This window comes from Ooceraea biroi, chromosome 3 (genome assembly GCF_003672135.1).
Source record: "Ooceraea biroi isolate clonal line C1 chromosome 3, Obir_v5.4, whole genome shotgun sequence".
NCBI classification, from domain to species: Eukaryota; Metazoa; Arthropoda; class Insecta; order Hymenoptera; family Formicidae; genus Ooceraea; species Ooceraea biroi.
In genome coordinates, this window is record NC_039508.1 from 14,827,297 (window position 1) to 14,849,117 (window position 21,821).

At 34.9% G+C, this 21,821-nt stretch overlaps 2 protein-coding genes, 1 long non-coding RNA gene and 2 pseudogenes across 5 annotated transcripts; 1 reads left to right on the forward strand and 4 right to left on the reverse strand.

Moving 5' to 3' along the window:
- Positions 1-12: 12 nt before the first annotated feature.
- On the reverse strand, positions 13-2,914 carry LOC105277191 (odorant receptor 13a). 3 transcript variants are annotated; one of them, XM_011335380.3, is made up of 6 exons: positions 2,228-2,914; positions 1,710-2,067; positions 1,095-1,322; positions 918-1,031; positions 402-557; positions 13-319 (listed from the first exon to the last, which is right to left on the reverse strand). In XM_011335380.3, exons 1-6 carry the CDS (start codon positions 2,482-2,484, stop codon positions 269-271), a joined length of 1,164 nt encoding a protein of 387 aa, XP_011333682.2. In that variant the 5' UTR covers positions 2,485-2,914; the 3' UTR covers positions 13-268. The 3 variants fall into 3 exon arrangements, with proteins under 3 accessions (XP_011333682.2, XP_011333681.2, XP_026824134.1); XM_011335379.3 differs by having other exon boundaries at positions 918-1,322; XM_026968333.1 differs by having other exon boundaries at positions 918-1,322; positions 1,710-2,080; positions 2,228-2,313.
- Positions 2,915-2,941: 27 nt separating this feature from the next.
- On the reverse strand, positions 2,942-16,564 carry LOC105277189. Its single transcript, XM_011335374.3, is given in 17 exon segments — positions 2,942-3,360; positions 3,465-3,620; positions 3,734-3,847; positions 4,012-4,239; positions 4,550-4,898; positions 5,006-5,471; positions 6,969-7,207; positions 9,146-9,312; positions 9,422-9,535; positions 9,692-9,922; positions 11,896-12,226; positions 12,673-13,025; positions 14,002-14,157; positions 14,393-14,506; positions 14,621-14,851; positions 15,060-15,405; positions 15,983-16,564. Coding segments are annotated over 17 exon segments (3,903 nt in total). The 5' UTR covers positions 16,240-16,564; the 3' UTR covers positions 2,942-3,309.
- On the reverse strand, positions 5,464-8,512 carry LOC113561644 (annotated as a pseudogene).
- Positions 16,565-18,731: 2,167 nt separating the features above from the next.
- LOC109610829 lies at positions 18,732-20,860 on the reverse strand (annotated as a pseudogene).
- LOC105277193 lies at positions 19,103-19,699 on the forward strand. Its single transcript, XR_893568.3, has 2 exons — positions 19,103-19,431; positions 19,512-19,699. It is a non-coding gene; the product is annotated as an uncharacterized LOC105277193 (long non-coding RNA).
- Positions 20,861-21,821: the final 961 nt, after the last annotated feature.

The following is a 21,821-nucleotide window of genomic DNA, read 5'->3' on the forward strand; positions in this document are numbered from 1 at the left end:
ATGTTTCATAAATAACATGGAAAAACGTGAAGTTTATTATGATAGAACATTTAATGTATTGTTAGTATTCGCTAAAGTCGCAAAGAAAAATTTCCACGGAGATGATTTTATGCCTTATCACTATCGTGTAATAATTTAATAATAATAATAATAATATTAATAATAATAATTTAATTCAGCGAACAATTATGATCGCTTGAAAAAATTTTCGCAATTAAGGCGAGCAGTGAATATGCACGTATGGTGACAAACAGATGTCATTCAGAAGTTAGTACATCGCATTCAACACTGATACATAGGAGGCTGATGCCTTCATTATCTAAAATAAAGCGATAAAACGTGACATGTAGTTAAAATATAATACGTGAAGAAAATGAAGGTTTTGCAATATAATGACTTACGCTCGTGAATCCTTCCAGAGTTAAATCAACAACTTTTCCTGCAGTAATTGTTAACCGTTTTTGTGATCTTATTATTATGAACAATAAAATACGACTATCGGTTGGTGGCATGTCGTACCAAAGAGACTCATACACTGCATCGCTAATCGATTTGCTCTAGACATAAAACGAATCCAATCCGAAATATTCATAATACATTTATAATACATTTTCGAGATATGTTTATCACAGAAAACATACTTCTTTAATTTAATATATTTTATGATAAACATCAAGCATGTTAGCACAATTTTTTATTTTTTGTTACAAAGTTTGTATTTGCATATTAATATAATGCTAATAGTATGAGTATTATAATTTGGTAAAGTAGCATAATTTGTGCTTATAGAACAGATTATATTAAAATACGCGGTATCTATTTTATACGCGGCATAATATTTTATGCAATGCAAATAAAAAAATTAAAAATTATGTTGGATAATTTTAATATATGAAAAATTCTAATACACCACAAACCTTAGCGCTTAAAAATTCTCCAGCAAAACAAAGTATGAAGACTTCTAGAGTTATTGCAATATAAAAACTTACAGATTTGATCGAAGCTGTTGCACCTTCATTGGTACCAATGGTCTGCAATACAGTAAAGAAATATTTTTCGTCAAAATCGCAAGACAAACGCCTGATATTACTCACAATTATGATCACGAAACCAGTACAACATATAACTAAGGTATTCCATAAGAGTTGCATCAGCGCAATGTAAGTAAACAAATTTTCAATATGTTCTGATAAAATAATAGTCTTCTGATGTCTGTCAATAAACCTTTTAATAACATTTAAAGATGTGCTTGGATTGTAATTATTGGAAATTTTAATTAAATCTTGTCGCATTATATCAATCTGACCGCTTACATGAAGTATCTATAAATGTAATACATATTATTTAAAATAAGATTAAATTTATTATTAATTAGTTCGTGTCATATATATCATAATAAATATCATTGTGTTAAAATTTCTACAGTTATGAAGCACCATTACAGCTAAGCAATAAAATATATAAAATATGTGTAAACTAAAAATATTAATTATATCAAAGTATGTATAAAAATAACAATATAAATACTGTAATAATTACAATTACTGTTTCTTTAATACTTCTTATAATAACTTGGATGTAAATTATATATATATAATATATATATATATATTGAAAATTTTAATTTATGTGATATATATACCCATATATCTCTAAAATTATATATAGTCATACAAATGACAATCTTTGTAGAGTTGACATGGACTTACCAGTGATACGAGTATCGCATTCACCATACCAACCAAGCAAGCTAGCACCAATTCATAGAGAAATTGTCCCATCAGGAAACATTCGAAAACAGGCGATTTGCTCACATCGAAGGGAAACTCCATTTTTATTGGGAGCTCTCGAGAATAATTGTTAGCTCGACTGTCATCGATGTTCATCGATTGAAGTAGATGCTCGCCGATAGAGAGAAAAAAAGCGGCTAAAGCGTTAATACTGATCATCACGTTGGAACAACGATGCGACAGTTCCGCCACGTTCAACATCGTGGACACGTACGAGTCATTGACAGCGCACTCTCTCCAATCATGTTCCATCGCTGCCAGAATGTGATGAAATATCCTGTAGGATGTGTCTAACATAGTAAATATTAATAAATTGCTGAGGAAACAGTTAATTAATCCGCATTCGACTCATGGGATTATAAGATAATAATGAAAATTTAACATTTGGATAAATAACATGTCCTGATACCGATGCCTTGCGACAAAACACGTCTTACCGGCGATTCCACCACAGAGCAAAAAGCTTGACAAAGGCAAGGCTGTATGCCAAGGTAAGACCGAGACAGTCCATGAGGAGCGACAGATCACTCAGGTCAAAATGTGTACAAACGTACATATACTGATAATATTGCACTATCACTATCGTCGTCATGTAGATCAACCACCAGAGATTCGCGTAAGTCGAGCCTGGCCACATGCCGATGAAACGGAGGCCGAATTCGACCAGACCGCTGATAGTGCTTGTGCGTTTCATATCGCTCAATGACAACCACTGAATGTCTACCAGATGTCAATGCACGAAAACGCGCATGAACTTTGTTACGTAAATGTTGCTTGCTAGACAATAGTAGAGCGATAAAGCGCAGGTCTTTCCGAACGGATCAATTATAATTATACGTCGACTGTTCGAAACCTATTAGCTCCTAATAGTATAGTTAATAGTATCTCCTCATAAGTATACTGAATAAAAAAACAAAGTTACTTCATTTTTCAAGAGCACATAATTGTTTTTAGAAAGGAAAACTTCCAGACTTGAAAACGTTTCTATTCACAATTCATATTTATCGGAAAAGAAGTATCCATCTCTTCGAAAAAAAATACTGGTAATGTCTATACGTGGAAAGCGTAATAACAGAGTAATATGGATAGCACAAGTGGAGAACATCATTAGTGCTCAACGCATGGAAAGGTTGGAGTATTAGTCTTTTTCTACGAGCTAACATTTTATATATAGAAATATTATTTTATACATAGATAAAATGTTAAATGTTATCCAAGAATTCGATCACCGATTGCATGATAAAATTATAGGCGTTACCTTGTGTGTGTCTGTGTCTAACAAATTTTAATATAAACATACAGAAATATATAATTTTATACTAATATATGTATAAGTAATATTTTTACATTCCGTTCAACGGAATTAAATAGTTGGTAGTCTAAAGCTATCCCTGCTATAGTGTAGGAACTGGAGTACGTTTTTGTTTTTATAGAATATCCATTTTTGCACACATTATTGCAGTAAATTTAATTAATAATCTTCTGTTTTAGGACTCACCTTTCCTCAAGCGCGCCTCCTTTAATAAAACGCACACAACACGGATATGTACGACGCGGACGATTTCATAATCTGAAGTAATGAAATATTTAAATCGTTTTTGGTAAAAGCATTTTAGTACATAGTACATAGTATATAGTAGAGTATATTTCCTGTATATTATAAATTTTACTTACGGTCGTGAAACCTTCCAAAGACAGATCGGTTATTTTTCCCGCGGTGATGGTCAATCGTTTCTGCGCTCTCAACATCAGGAACATTAAGATTCGACTCTCGCTGGGCGTCAGATCGTACCAGAAGCATTCGTACGCAGCATCGCTGATGGACTTACTCTGCAATGGTAATGAGCTCCTACGATGAATCGCATCTAATTATGCTTTTTCCAGAAGTTAACGCGAAACTTGAAAAATTCCACGACGCTACCATTACGCTTCCATGCGCTGACCTTAGCGCTGAGATATTCCCCGGCGTAGCAAAAGACGAATGCCTCGAGAGCTATCGCGACATAAAAGATGAGAGACTTCGTTATCACCGTGGCCCCTTCTTCCGTACCGATAGACTGCAGCATGGGAATGTACGAAGTATCAAGATATCTATTTTCATGTTCACATTTAAGCTCGCGTATCGTAGAGGAAGTAATATTTTTAAAATGTAGAATATATGCAATGAATTACTTTTTTCGGTTGAATACACGAAAGTGTTAAGTAATGTGACATAACTCACTATTACGAGTAAGAAACCTATACAACAGATGACTAAAGTATTCCAGATGAACTGAAGCAACGCCACGTTTGAAAAGAGATCTTCGATGTTTTCTGCCAAATCGATTATTCTTTGATGCCTATTGATCAAAATTTTGATAGTAGCCAGGGAAGATCTTGCATGCTTCTTGGCAGAGATCTCTAGGAAACCTTGCAGCATAATATCAATCTGACCACTTACGTGTAGTACCTAAAATGTTCCACGTGCAGTCGAGCATTCAAGATAACATCGCTTTGTACTAACAAAGAAACTTAAATATAAAAATCATCTGTGTATGTACTCGTACTAATATGAAAAATTACAATAATATTTCTTTACAATAATATTACAATTATTTGCAATTAATAATATTACAATGTAATTAACAATAATATTACAATAAAATTCTAATAAAAAATTATAACATTTACAGTAACTCATGATTCATCTCTAACATCACTAAAGTAATGGTGGTGGTGGTGAAAACATCGATCATGCATAAAATCTGATTGAAACTTACCAGCGTGACGAGTAAAGAGTTTAGCATAGCGATGATGCAAGCTACCGATAGATCATGAAATAATTGGGCTACCAACACTAACTCAAACACTGGAGAGTTGTCAACGTTAAAAGGAAATTCCATTTTGATTGGTAACTCGCGTTTTGTCTCTTCATTCTTGTAGATCATCGATCGGAGTATCGGCCCACCGATCGTGTAGAAGAACACAGCTAACGCGTTTGTCATGATCATCGCATTCGATAATTGACGCGACAAATTGGCGTGTCTAATCATCATGGATATGTCCGAGTCCACTGCAATCCCATCAGTCCAATCTTTATCCATCGCATCCAAAATAACGTACAATTTTCTACGGAATATTTCTGACATTCAGAATCGTCTTGCATGAGATACAAAGTTGAAGTACTTTGTCAAAGTGAGACGTGCTTTCACAGCCATAAATTAAGAGTACTTTACCGACGATTGAACCAGAGATTGATCAGTTTAAGCAAGGACAGACTATAGCCCAACGTGATACTTAGACCATCTATGGTAACCGAGAGATCACTGATATCGAAATGCTGCAGGATGTAGGAGTATTGGAAATACTGCACTATTGCCACCGACAAGATGTACGTCCACCAGTTAATGTTCGCGTACGTACAATTTGGCCACATTCCAATAAAACGTAGACCCACTTCAACCGATTCGCTGATAGTGCTCATACGCCCTATAGAATTTCTATCCAATTTTAACGTACTCGACATCGGAGCGACTACTGTTTGCGCAGACGAATTATGCAAATATCATCAGCATAATAACATCAAATGTAACAAAAAAGTAGAAGATAGTAGAGAGGAATAAGATGTGACATTTATGACAATAACCCGCCGATCAATCGCAATTACTCGCGTTTCATAGAAATGGCGAATGAAATTGAATGCTCACCAATTTGTCAAATTATAGACTTGGCAAGATAATGGGATATGTACAGAAAACTATGCTTTTTTCAGATTAATAATGGAGAATTTTAAGCTGATATAATGGCTGAAGAATCATTGACTTTAAAAATGCACAAAGCTTTCTAAAGACTGTTTATTACTCGCGTAGGAAATTAAATGCTGTATCGAGACATAAAGCCAAGATGGAGGATGAAAAATGAACAAAAGTTACAAAATGGAACGACTTGTCGCACAACTGCAGTTCTCTGAAACGCTTCTACTAACAATTATCTTAAGAATATATGTATAACGAAAGAAAACGATCATATAAATTATTATTTCTCTTTATATCAAAATATCGTAACCGTAACAGCCATGTAAAACAGTATAGCTTTTATTAATGCTGAACTCTAATCGTATCGGAGACTGTGCTAATCGACTGTAACATTGAACCAAGGTGTAAATCACTTTCACGACAATATGCAAATTTTCATCGCATTTATCTGCGGATGAGATACTCACTGTCACGATCATGAATCCCAAGCAGCAGGTCATCAACGTACTTCAATTGGATCAACTCGATACAGAAGATCCTCTCGTTTGAGAAAATGATAATCTTCTGATCAGTTCCTTCGCGACGAAAACGCCAAAAGGTTGATTGTTATTTTTGGGAGATATTTCTCTCAATGCAACGCACAGAATATCTATCTGACGGCTTGTGTGAAGGATCTGAAAACAGGTACTCAAGCTAAATGAATAATTATTGTCAAATCACTTTTTAAACAATAGCCAAGATTATTGATATATGTTTATAAATTCTAGGCAATCCTCGTATCTGTTGACAATCGCATTTTACGCGAGAAGTTTCTCACTTAGGAAATGTAATGGGAGACACATGTTTATCCTGAACCCTCTTTCTCTGATTTGATACTCTGCAAGAACGCCCGCATGTTTCTGTGTACTCTATACATACTACAAAAGCTAATTGGAGAAAATGGAAAGCAAGAGAAAGAGAGTCTCCTTTTCCACTACGAGAGTGGAAAAAGTACTTATCAATGTGTCACAGTAATGGACATCCAATGTTCTCATCCTCCCTCAGATTAAATATACAAATAAAAATATCACATTGCCATGAGGTATACAATGACTTTGTGACATTGCCTGGTTATATAAATTAAGTATAGCCTAGAAATATTAAGAAAATTTGTTTGTTATAGATTCTACTTACTAACATGATGATCAGAAAGTTGAGTAAGCCAATTATGGCGAAGGATGCAAGATAGAGAAACTCCAGATATGTAATAAACTATAATATAACATAACGGTGACTCGTTGCAGTCGCATGGAAGTTGTATCTTCAGCGTGAAGTCACGAATAAATATCTCGATAGCATCATCGGCGTCATCGATAAAAGATACGAGAACTCCGATGCCGTAGAAAAGTGCTGCCACCGAGTGAAGCCCGATGATCATGTTGGAATAGTGCCGTCATAGATTCACCTTCCTCACCATGATACGCATGGATCGCTGATGCATCCTTCCAATCCGTAGCCATCGCAGCTAGGGTGTCGTAAAATATACTACGGTACGGTAGTTTACTCTTTCCATGCGAGCATATAGATAAACGTTTCGTACCAGAGATGGAAACGAATAGAAATCTCGTAGGAGAACGAAGTTGAACTCGGTACACATTTAGCAATAACCATAACTGTATGATCGTTTGCGTAGAATCGAATATACTATTAAATGCTGTTATAATATATTGTGATATAATGCAATAATAGTGTATTCTTAAATTACAATATATTTCATTCAGCCAAATTAAAAACAGTTACATCAATTTTAAATAAGTAAACTGACGTAAGTCTGATGCAAGTCTATTTTGTTTTCTTTGAGAAAGAATAAATTATAGAATAAAATCTGCACGGAAATTTTATGGTAAAGACATCCAAAAATATCATATACAAATATAAGATTTCAGTTTTTATCTTTGATAGAGACACTCTCATGACTAATGCTCTCTTATCGACTATTCAATAATAAAATCATCAATTTCAGGATCATCACGGTGTACTCAGTAGTGATACTTAAAATGTCCATGAGACGCGATAGATCCTCATTTCCAAAGTGGATAATGATCCACTAAAATTGGCCAGTTTGTATCATGCCTCTGGTCAATATCCATGCACATCGAAACAACAGGCTATACGATGCGTTCGGCCAAATTCCGACGATACGGAGACCAATTTGCATCGAATGGGAGACGGTGCTTGTAGGCGTCATCTTACACTTGTTTATATCTACATTACGTAAAGTTTGGGTGAGAATTCGACATCCAAAATGTGCTTGGGATGCTCGTGACTTTGCTAACGTCGCAAAGCCGCGGATTATAGCGTCAATAAGTTTCTACAACGACTCTATAGTAGCAGGTTGATCACGCAACGATTGGCAGTTAAACGCAGTTGTAGCAAGGTAATCACCGATAAATTGCAACCAACCGAGAACAAGAGGGTTACGGCTCTACGGCAGAGGGAATTAAAGTTGCAGCAATCATGCAATGATTACGAAGAATTGGACGATCGAGATATACAACGGTGTTTCATTTTACTGTAAAAAATGTCGATGATGAGATAGATTGGTAGCGTTTGAAAAATTCAAGAGACGCTTTTGCCTACGTTTCTATGTACGCAAGCGCGGGTCGCAAAAATGGCGAAGGATTTTCTGAGAAATATAGAAATATGGTAGACACGGTGGATTATGCGCGCATAGAAGTCTCCGAGCATGTGCAGTATGATTGTAACAAGCGACGATTTCTAATGAAGATGTAGTAGGTATCGCAAAACTGCACGGGAGAGAGTTTCAGATCCCATGGATTTTAATAACATTTTGAATGTGTGGAGTGGAGTTCCTTACACAATATATCAGTTTTCGAGTATCCTGAAACATTCAGCATATATGTACCTTTATTTTTTGTGCTGCTTCGTGCTGCATCATCCAACAAAGACAAAATATCGCGTAGATACGCTAAAATGGCATAATAAAACGTAAGTAATAAAACATTGTAAAATTATATGAATTAAATGGCTTTATCCTGTATCACAAGATTAATTTCATTTAATTAATTTATTGTAAGAAATAAATAACTGTCTAAAAATTTTATTTTTTTTAACAGTACGTATGTAGTCCCAAAATTGCTTCATCAAAATTAGTACATTGCATACAGAACGGATATGTACGATGCGGAGGCCTTCAAACTCTGGAAAATTAAGTGAAATGCAATAAATTAATTCATCATTTAATGCCCCTATCAAACAAAATAATTTTATTAGTAGAGGTGTAAGTATAAAATATTTATTTATTATTATTAATAATAATAATTGCTTGAAATTAGCATGAAAATTTACAAATCGCTTTTAAATGATATAATGTTAACTGTATTATTCGTAAAATATATTTAACATGATATTAAGTATCCTTTTACATACATTCACACATCTTGTATTACACATATAGAGATAACTTTAATCCTTGTAAAAAAATGCATGATTAATCTTAATTACACATTACACGATAAATCTTAAAATTGATATAATTGTACGCTAGACATTTAACGCTCGACGAACCTATTAATAATATAATAAATTATGTGTATCCATAAAAAGCCCACAAATTTATACTAAAATCTTACGTTTGCAAATCCTTCCAGCGATAAATCCATAAATTGTCCCGCAGTAATCGTCAGCCGTCTTTGCGATCTCATTATTACAAACAGCAAAATGCGACAGTCCTCAGGTTTGAGAACGTACCAGAGTGATTCGTATGCCGCATCACCAATCATTTTACTCTGAAATGCAAATGAACCAGGTACCGGGAAAAAACGAGATGTCATTCACGTTCGCATCCTATTTTCGTGTAAGCAATGAATCTCTGAGCAAGCGACTTGAAATACTCACTTTACTGCTAAGATATTCACCAGAGAAGCAAAATATGAATGATTCCATTGTGATAGCGATGTAGAAAAAGGTAGTTTTGATCATCATTCTGATACCTGTATCTGTACCTAATGACTGGAAGTCAGGAAGATAATCAGGAAAAACGTTGATGTACACATTCTTTTAAATCTTTAAATGTTATATGTTGAAACTTCGATGTTATACTCTAATATTGCACTTTAAAATATTTAATAAACAAAATTTTCAGGTAAACACAAATCGAATACTTACGGTTACTATGAGAAACCCGATGCAACATATAATCATCGTATTCGACAAAAATTGCATCAGAGCGATTTGAGTAAAAAGAGACTCAATTTTATCTGAGAAAGCAATAATTTTATGGTGCTTAGTAATCAAGGACTTCACAATATCTTTCGATAAATGAGGTTTGCTATCTTCAGAACAGATTTTCTCTAATTGTTCTTGGATGATATCTATTTGTCCACCAATGTGCAGCATCTATATATTATATACAATAGTCATATAGATATTATATAATAGTATAATAAATTTCCGTTATAATAAATATATTTTTGTTATAATACGTAATATATAATATTTGTTAATAATATCGTATAATGTTTTAACAGGTTTAATAACTTTAAACGCGACAAATTAAAAATTATCTGTTGGAAAAAATTTTCAACGCTTTCTCCATAATATAAAGCAATATATGTTGAAGAGAAGCGTACGCAGTTTATAAAAGAAGTGTCCCAGAGGGAACAGATGGCCAGGCTAACGATGGTCGAGCCAACTGTTCCAAAGTCCTTTAATATTCTGTGTATCTCTGAGACACAAACGGAAGTGGCAGCCGGTCCGCAGCGAAGCGCCAGGAGCTCAAGGCAAAATGGCATGAGGCTTTGTCCAGTTCGTACTACACGAGAGAGAGGGACGACACCGGAAACGAGACCGTATCACCGAAAGACAGCGTGAAGGGCTCAATGTTACGTCGACATGCGCGAAAGTCGCGTTGATCAAAAGCGTGAGTGAAGTGAAGTGGAGGGACACGAGCCTGGCGCGGACTTACGCAAGAGCGGGGGTAGGGATCCAGGGCCTCAGCATCGATCGCTCTTCGGAATCGATCGATCTCGACTATCTCTGAGTTTTTCTGGTGTACGACATGCGTACTATTAGCGTATGTGGATACTATTATATAATATATCATGGCGTTGAATATAAAAATCGTATTACATGCATCATATATACAGGGTGAGGCACCTAAAACAGGCCACCTGAATATCTCGGTTGTTATTGGTGATAGAAAACAATGTGTCAGAACAAACTTGCATGGTTTCGAGGGACACATAATTTGTTCTAAATAGTTTTTTATTAGGTGGACGCGTAGAGGTCATATGAAGATCAACTTCGTTTTTTTAAATAGTATGATATGTTTTTTTACGTACCATCTAGTAGAGCGTTTGAAGATGCGCACATTGATCTACGGGTCAAAATCATACAAGGTCACTGAAGGCCAACTGCAAGGGAAAATAATTTACTTTATATTGCCTAGAGTTCTCTGCTATTAAAAATACTGTAAACTCAGAAATGAAAAAGTTCTAGCCGTTAGAAATTTGTTTTTTTCCGAGAAGTTCTGAGTTGATGATATCATTATTTTTTATATTGCCTAGAGTTCCCTGCTATTAAAAATACCGTAAATTCAGAAATGAAAAAGTTCTAGCCCTTAGAAATTTTTTCTTTTTCCGAGAAGTTCTGAGTTGTTGTTATCATTATTTCTTATATTGCCTAGAGTTCTCTGCTATTAAAAATACTGTAAACTCAGAAATGAAAAAGTTCTAGCCGTTAGAAATTTGTTCTTTTCCGAGAAGTTCTGAGTTGATGATATCTATATTTTTTATATTGCCTAGAGTTCTCTGCTATTGAAAATACCGTAAATTCAGAAATGAAAAAGTTCTAGCACTTAGAAATTTTAACCTTCAGTGACCTTGAATGATTTTGACCCGTAGATCAATGTGCGCATCTTCAAACGTTCTACTAGATGGTACGTAAAAAAACATATCATACCATTTAAAAAAACGAAGTTATATGACCTTCATATGACCTCTACGCGTCCACCTAATAAAAAACTATTTAGAACAAATTATGTGTCCCTCGAAACCATGCAAGTTTGGTCTGACACATTTTGTTCTATCACTAATAACAGCCGAGATATTCAGGTGGCCTGTTTTAGGTGCCTCACCCTGTATATAATATTTTTATTTATTATTATATTATATGTATCGAGAAACTGTTCACATTCTTATCACATAAGAACGTCTTTGAACTTGATAAAGCAGTTTTTTGCATTTTCGCTCAGCAAACAATTACGTGTATCATAAAATTATATAATATAATTGCCATAAATTTAAATAAATTATTTCTATTTATACACGCAGCAAGAGAGGAGTTATTAAATGCTGTCGATAACAACTTACCAAGGTAACGATTAATGCATCGAGCATTCCTATGGTGGAGGCTACCGCCATTAGATGAATGAATTGCACAAACACCATGATCTCATAAATCGGCGAATCACAGAAAATGAAAGGTAATTCCATCTTTATAAGTTGCTGTCGGCATTCATTATCAATTGTCTGCTTGCGAAAGTCAATGGTCGCGGTGCTGTAAAGCAAAACCGCTGTCGCGTAAATGCCGATGATCAATTTCGAGCAACGATGCGACAGGACCGCTTTGTCAACCATGGTATACATGTTGGAGTACTCGGCCCAGTCCTTGGACATCGCCGTTAGGATATCCTTGAATATTCTGCAAGACAACATTTCACAACGTAACACAACGCAAACACTGATTTTACATTCATGAGGTACCATGCAACATACACCAATTTGACAAACGGATTGCGCTGAGCTTATTTTCACTACATTTTTTAAAATATGAAAAGTTTTTAATTGTTAAACATTAGAAGCATACATTCCTTTTTTCTCTCAGAGAAAGAGAGAGAAATTGCTTTAATATGTTTTAATATAAAACATCAATTTTTTTAATATTGTATAATAATATTTCCCGATTAAAATAATTATAAGAATGACAGATACTGAACTGTTGAGCTGCAAAATATAATCTTACTGGACAATTAATGTATTTCAAATGCTACTATTTTTTAATCTTTTACAATTCAATATACTATACGAAAACATTGTTTTAAGTGACATTAATTTTAGGATTAATAGAAAATCATAAAGAATACATACTGATTTTTCACCCATAGGGTAATCAATTTGAAGAAGAGAAGGCTGTACGGCAAGGTGGTACTTAAGCCGTCTATTAGATTCGGCAGCTCCGCGATGCTGAAGTGCGTCAGAAGGTATAGACACTGGAAGATTAGTCCCGTTCCCATTACCATCGTCCAAAGCAGTCTGAACAACATCGAGGAATTCGGCCATATCCCGGTAAGACGAAGGCCAATTTCAACTGGTCGACTGACGGTGGTGGTTGGTATCATCGCGCAAAATTCCGTTTTCGCTCCGTCGACGAACCGGACGAACCGGACGGGAAGTTCTTGTCGAGACTTCGCACAGTCGCTGAACCTTCGCTGGAGGATAAGCTTCAAGATATTAACATGGTGACCAGATGTGGCCCCACCTTAACGGCTGTCGACCAATCGTAAAAGTTATGCATTTTCGCTGTAGTATGCTTAGATATGCGAGAAAAAGTTACAACTTTCGATCGAACAATGATTGCAGGCTTTGAGCGCAGAATTGACGAGAGTGGCACTTGCTGTTTTCCGGAACAAGAAAACTACCTTGCCATTGTTATTGCAGATGGTTTACTTTAAAAATGCAAGAAAGTAGGAAGGAAAAGTGCAGAGTGCAAGACAAATTATTAGGACGACCATCGTCCAGAGAAGTTTCCGAACAAAAAATAATAGTCAATGTTCGTAAAAGATCGGTCGTAATGCGCATAGAGACGCATCACGCAAAACTAAGTTCATCTCTTCATAAAATGCATGTAATTTCACTTTGCACAATGTTTCAAGCAAGCGCAGACCAGTACTTCAAAGTAACGTTAATGTTTCAGAATAAGCCAATGCATCTGTGCATGTATGTACATGTATGTGTTAATGCTAAACTTACATTAATTCAAAAGGAGATAATTTGGATAAGCGCTTTGAAAACAGTGTAAAGAATTAAACAATGACAAGGTAAATGCTGCTACATATTTTTTCAGTATTAGCGTATTTATCATATACATCTCTACATTTATTCAATATCGAGAGTTATGAAGAAAAGATGAAATATATAAAAATGATGATTGAATAAAACATAAAAATAAAAATAAAAACTTATGATGATATTATATATGTATATATTATTGTTATATAAATATTAGTATATTTACTAATATTTTACAATTAATATTTCTTTGCTGATCAAGACATTGCAAGCAGCACTGATACATAAGATGCAGAAGCCCTTAAAATCTGAAATATATAATATCATAGCTATATCAAGAAAATATAACATAACTATATATTAAGGAAAATATCCTACATTTAAAAAATACAATTTTCTGTAACTTACGCTTGCAAAAACTTGTAAAGACAGATCATTAAATTTTCCGATTGTTAAAGTCAATCGTTTCTGCGATCTCAATATCAAAATTAATAACATTCGACTTTCGCTGGGTTTGACATTGTACCAAAAAACTTCATAAGCCGCGTTTGCGACTGATTTACTCTGCAAAAGAAGAAATTAAAAAGAGATTATATCTTTCATGAAGAGAAAATATTTAAGCGATTATATACTGTATGATTATCATATTACATACTGTATGATTGTATATGTGAAAAAGATCTTTATAAGATTATATTGCCATATCGAAAAGCTGGCACAATAAAATATTCTTTGTACAAAGTAATACTACACTGATACATTTATTTTACTAATATTCATGATAAAAATTAATTTAAACCTTGTTACTGAGATATTCTCCAGCAAAGCAGAAAATAAATGCTTCCAGAGTGATGGCAATGTAAAAGAATAAAGATTTCAATAACATGGCGTAGTTTTGATTACCTTCGATTGACTGAAAAAATTCGCGTTGGAAAGAGAAATCATTATTCAACATATTGTATATATATGTTTATATATACGACGTTTATAAAGACCAGTTTTAGCACAAAATATTTGTAAAACTTACTGTCACAATCACAAATGCTATACAACATATAACAAGCGTATTCGTAAAAAATTGCATTAATGCAATATAAGAAAAGAGATTCTCGATATTGTCTGAGAGTGCAATAACGTCCTGATGTCTGCGAATGACCTCTCTTGTTGCCGCCTTATATAATTTACATCCATATTTTTCTGAAAAAAGTTTGAACAATTCTCGACACACGATATCTATCTGGCCGCTTATGTGTAGTATCTAAAACCATTTAGTTACGTCTTAAAGCAAATAAAAATTTTTACGATTCAGATACTCGGGAGATTTCAAAATCAAATATATATACGATCGTTCATTAATATAATCAACGTAAATTTAATTTGTTATATTGTTTTGCAAGCGAGTTTAAGAAAGATCGAATAATTCTTATTTAACAACATCAAAAATACTTGGAAAGCGAAAAACTTACTAATGTTACAATCAATGCGTCTAGCATCCCAATTACCGAGGCGTTACTTAACAATTGAACAAACTGAGAAACCATAACGATTTCACGAATCGGAGAAACGTCATAAGTAAAGGGGAATTCCATCTTAAGAAAGAGATGATCCTCCGCTTTATTGGACTCATTGGTATAATTAAATTCCATTATGACGGAGACGTAAACTACAACGGCCATCCAATATACGCCGATTATTAACATCGAGTAACGTCGCGAAAGATTAGCTTTATTTGTCATGGTATGCATATTGAATGCGACGCTGTCACAGTTGTGCCAATCGCGCGATATCGATGTTAAAATATCGTTAAACAGTCTGAAATGATTATTGCATATTATACAAACTAATTAAATATCAAACCTTTCTGTTTATAAATTATAAAAAAGACATCGTTGCTATATGCAGATTTTGTACACGTACATTCGCACGATTTAGAATATTTAGATAAAAAGATTGTAAGGTATACAGTTATCGAAAACGTTATCGAAAAAACAATATAAATCAAAGTAACACGTTAACGAAGTTAAACGCCGAATCGATGACCGACGGTGAACTTTCCGTTCAGGCCGTGTCAATCATCGATGACCCGCGACAACATAAAACGTAAGAAATAATACGCTAATATTAAAAATTAAAATTTTAAGATTATGAAAACAATGTAGCTGAAATTCATAGCTGAATATTACTTTTATTAATATTAATAAATATGATACAGTATGATAATGCAGCTCACGGTTGCATGCAACTTTGCGTTGCTCAAGCTGACGGTATTGTGCGGCGTAAACGGAAAAATAAACAGAATGGGCTCGGCACTTAATGTGTTAAGTAACAGATCGATTAAAAGATAAATTTTCATTTACGTACATCAAAATATATAATAAAACTTTCTTACCGCTGATTCAGCCAGAGGATAATTAGCTTCAGACACAATAAGCTGTAAGGTAGCGTGGTGCTCACGCTGTCCACCAGATCGGGGAAATTATTATTTTTGATGCAACTAATGATGTATTTGAATTGAAATGTTTGAGTGACGCCTAAAGTAATCGTCCAAAAAGCCCGGTACAAGAGGCTGTATGAAGACCCTGGCCAAATCCCGATTGCCTGCAGTCCAAATTTAATCTGTGGACTGATGGTGGTGGCGAACTCCATTTTCACGTTAATTCCTGATTAATAAGATGACTTCTCAGCCGCACGACAGACGATGAACTCTCTTAGTGCGGCCTTTAATAGCAGCCGGACAAAAGTTACCGCATTCTTACTAGCTTGATGCAAAGCAGAAATCTCACCGCTTGTACATCGAGTAATTCTCTAACTAAAGGATTCTAAAGAGGTCATCGTTCGTCGCATGAACCTTCCACTGGTCGTCGACCAGCGGTTAGAATTATTCATACGTGCTATATTATAAGAGGAAAAACTACGGCTATGATTTCAGGTTTGCCAAAGAAAAGATGTGGAAGTAATAAGTTTTGCGATCTTGCAGATCGAGTATCACGATGGGCTGCAATCAGCGTTATTTGCTTTAAAAATGCAAGGCAGTTTAGGTAAGCTTGCGCACCATGGATTCACAACGCTACGGGATTGCAATCGGAAACAAGATGGAGGATTCCGCAAGAGAGGGAATTGAGTATTCTCGACTGATGCGCAAGGTACAGTGTTTCGTACTCAGTGTCAGAGGCGATCAGTGACAGACATTCTGATTAATTCATATCTGGTGTTATAAGTGCTTTGCAGTGTGTCGTGTGTATGAGAAAACGCGAAGAAGATAAACAATTTATTATTATACTATACACATTAACCGATAGATTTATTTGCTCAAGAAAAGAACAGATGTGATCTTTACATACATCGGATAATTCTGTCATGAAAACTTAGTTATTTTGTTTCATCGTTACTTAATAAAGCCCTCCATTCTGAAAATGATAAAAATAATTAAAACCATAGAAAAGTAAATTTTCACTTTTCTTAAATACATCTTTTTATTTTCTACGTTAGTTATAAAATTTTGATTCTAGATATTTGTTACATAGCAATTAATTGTTAATTGGAGATTCATATTTGTCTTAATACATGGCATGCCATATTGAGATATAAAGCACGGAAACCTTCAGAATCTACAAAAGAAATTAAATTATGAAAATTATTTAATTAGTACAATTTGAACGCGGTATTCATATCGCCATTTTTGTCAACAAAAACGGAATTTCTTATGCTTGCAAAACTCTCCAAAGATAAATCCATGAATTTTCCGACTGTCACTGAGATCTCACCATTAGTAACAAGATTCTATTTTCGGCCTTATGCAGCCTGATATAGATTTGCTCTGAAATAATGTTTTAATGACACTTTAAGATTTACATTGCATGTTTATGTGACAAATGAATAGACGTGACAACTCAATATTCATGTTTTCACAAAAGTCGATCGTTTATTTTTCACATCGGTCGTTAATTTTTTATTTTTCACCCTATTCCCATACAGCACAGAAGCTTGCACCAACATTGCAGCAACGTTGCAACGTTGCAAATTGCAATGCAACAGTACAAAGACATTGCAGAGATATATATCCGCAAAATACCAGCACACTTGTAGCAACATGACATTAATATTTCGGAAACATTGCACAATCAAAATTTGTAATTAATTAATATTAATAATTCATTTTATTAAAACATTGGAGTCTTCCTATCCTAACGAGATTCGTCCAAATCTATTCGACCAATGTGATGACCAGAATCTGAACTCGGAAATATGCGCATGCGGTGTTTGTCTCTTTCGACTATCTAAAGAACATGGTGGTTGTACGACGCGAGCATCATTCTAAAAGAAAGTAGTTACGTAAAAGAAAAAGGTAAGTACATTTTTATAATATTATGTCTAATTATAGCACTTGTGTGCTGTTAATCTTGTATCTATTAATTATAACAGAGAATCACTCTATTTGCCTATCTCACGGTTTATATCACTATAACCTCAAAATTATGGAAATTCAGTAGAAAACTGCATATTAATAGTTGTAATATTTTTAATAACTTTTTCTGTTATAGAAGCTGTTCATGAAATACACAATCATGCCACTGATGCAGAAATTGCTGAATGCATTTCCAAGTGGCTTGCTCAAGCTCCGATTAGGATTGAGAGATCAAAGTATGTCATTTTACATATAATTCTATACATACTTGCAGTATGTATATTTTTATGTAATTTTATGCTAATATATGAATTTTAATTCCTATTTTATTTTTACAGGCAACATACAAACAAAAATGAAGAAGATTCAATTATTTAATTAAAGGAAAAATATTTTAACATAATTAAAGGAAAAATAATATCTCAAGAAGAGGATTTTTAAGTTTTTTTATAAAGAACAGTTACTTTTTTTTATAACAAAAATAGAGAAAATGTTTATTTCATTTTTATTACTATTGTTATATTACATATAATTGTCTATTTATGTTAATAAATAAAAATATTGAAGTTATATAAATAAAAATATTTAAAGTATATAATAATGAATAATTATAATTATTGCAAATTCATTACATTGCAATATTATTATGACGTTTCATTGCAATGTTCCGAAAAGCGGACATTTTCACATTCCTGTAATCCCATAGCAATGCTGCAGAAGCATTTCGCAGTGAATTTGCAATGTTGCTACGTTGCGGTGGAAGATTCCTGCAATATATATGCAATCTTTGCGTGCTGTATGGGTTATGTCAACGTAATTTGTAACAGACGCATTCGAAAAAAACTAGCTACATCCAACGCTAAAAATGTGATGTGATATCAATCTCGCTCTCCTCCCCTTTCTCACCTTAGAGCTTAGATATTCGCCGGTGAAGCAAGGTATAAACATCTCTACATTCACGAAGAAGTAATAAGGGACGAGTTTCACTAGCATTTTTATCGGAATCGAGCGACTGCGATTCAAAGATGGATTTATCGAACAAATTGCAAAATGCTGTTCAGGAGAAGCGAATCGGATTACTCATAGTTACGATTATATAGTTATATGAATCCTAGAAAGCAAATAACGAACGTGTCTAAAAGAAACTGCATTAACAACATGTAACAGAACACGTATTCAATATTACAAGGCCTTTGATGTCTGCTCACGTATAATCACGATGGATCTCAACGTGATTATACGTGAATTGCATTTATTCTCAGCTACTAGAATTTTCAACAATTCATAACACATTATGTCGATCTGGCCGGCAATATGGAGTACCTAAAAGTGACGGTCCAAGATTGTCCCAAAACTATGACCTATTGACGATCTAATATTATTTATTAAGCGTCCGATAATGAAATTTCCGTTGATGCAAATTTAGTTTTCATGTGAGTCCGATAAAATCCAGTAAAGCAGTGTGACATAAAAACAAGTGGAACAGTAACTAAAATTGGACTTCTCTTTTCAGATACAATACTCTCCAGTATAGAACCATCTTACTAACCAACGCGACGATGAGAACGTTCAGCATTCCTGCCAACATCGCTAACGTGTACTGCAGGAAAAATTATAAAACCATGATAATTTTGTAAAGCGGCGCATGTGTTCGAATAGCAAATTCATTTTAATAATAAGTTGCTTCTCCTCGACAAATTACTTAGTGCCTACGCTTTTTTGAGCCAACATGTCACCTGCTCCCAAAAACAGCACTCCAAGTACGCGCCGATGGTATATTTCGAAACTCGATGAGATAGAATAGAAGCTTCATCATCGCTTGCATCTTTGAAGTGAATGCGCACTCGGTCCAGCTTTGGTCATTGTCGTAAGAATGTTGCAACGAATACTGAATGATATGATATCCATAAATTATTAATATACAAAAAAAAAGCAATAAAGTTTTCCAAAGAGATGAATTATTCTCGAAGGAATCTTGATTCGAGTCTCTGTTAGTGTAAAAAGGTAAAGATCTAATATATATCTCAAATTTTTATTTCCTCGCTTTTAACAATGATATTTACATTTCTATATTTTCCATTTTTCAATTGTAGTATCATTAATGAATCTTACCCTCGGTTTAACCAAAGAATGATCAGTTTTAGGAACAGCAGGCTGTTAGACAAGCACAAACTTAAGGAATCCAGGAGATCCGGCAGGGTATCGGAACTGACGTGACTGAAGAGATACCAGAACTGAAAGAGTAGCGAAATTGCTATCGTCGTCGCCCAAAGGCGCTGCAAGAATCTGCACCAGGGATCCGGCCAAATCAGCCGCAAAGTGAATTCCATCGGACCGCCGATGGTACTCGTAGGTGCCATTCTCTCTGTCTCCGCGAATCTCTCGATTCCGGCAACTGGTACAGCTGCAGGCACGTAAAACTCTTGTCGACGTAGTTTCGCAGTTTTATCACGTTCTCTATGGAGGAGAACTTGGACCTCTCCTGATTAAACGCGACTGGCCACAAGTCACGTGTACTGCGGACGCACTGATGTCAGGTAGGATCTTACGGTTTTAGCTGAACACCATGCTATGCCATAAAAACTTTCCACGAGGGCTAGTTGACCTCATAGAGGCAGTGAATAAAGTGCTGCTTGCGCGGAACGACTACCGTCCGACTGCAATTACTGGCTGAAGACCATTATACGGAGCGCACGTAAATGTGTAACGACCGCTTGACGATCACGAGGGAAAGGGACTGTTGGAGGTAAAAGGCAGACTGATTGTGCGTATTTCATCGGGTTTTACGTTGCTCGTGATTCCCCGATGCGAGGACAAGACGTTTTCCTTCAAAAATGCATGGCTATAATGTACCAAATTGCTCGAGCGATCTGTCGAGATAATCAAAATAGTCAGTCATCTACGGATAATGTAATATAATGGCGGACTATTCAGTTTGCCGCGTCGCACCAACTTACGTATCATAAAGAATTCACATAATGTTCGCCGGCGATCTTTCGGCGATTTACTCGCATAATTATTTTATTCTGACGAAATAAAAATTTATAATATAAATAATTTTAAATCGCCAGTGAGTTATTGAAATTGCTAATGTTTTGATGTTATTTATTCGACCAATCCTGGCACAATGTCGATGTTCGGACATTTTCAAATTTTTATAATTATGAAGCTATGCGCTAACGGGGTCGAGTTGGCTAAGACACCCGCACGGATTGAGGGAGGTCTCAGGTTCGATCCCTGGCTGGGGTGGCAGTTTTTCGCAGCGAATATTACTTATTCAAATTAATCTATCGATTTAGACTAAATTATTCGCTATGTTTTAAGTCTAACAAACCCCGTTAGCGCATAGCTTCATAATTATAAAAATTTGAAAATGTCCGAACATCGACATTGTGCCAGGATTGGTCGAATAAATAACATCAAAACATTAGTAAAAATTTATACTCAATTTCTGGGCTATGTGAGATCAGCAAAGTAAACTCCATAATATTCATATATCTCATATAAAAGCAGCATACGGAGGAAAACAGCTTTTGCGAAATTATTCCCTCGGTTTCAATCTAAAATAACTGTGTAGAGAGTAAATAGATGTTATTGTGTTCGCCGTATGAATTCACGCCTGCAAGAATTTCTGGCGTCTCCGGTCGGAGAGGCTTCCACGAGAGGTGAAATAACGTGACAATTTTATTGTACAAGGCGCATAGCAGCAATAGAGGCAACCGTTACCTTCCAAAGTTACGTCACGTAATAAATTTTATCCGTATCAGCGGCAGTGGATCTGTCCCCGACGAGCGTGTGAATGTAAAAAGAGATTCGGGTATTT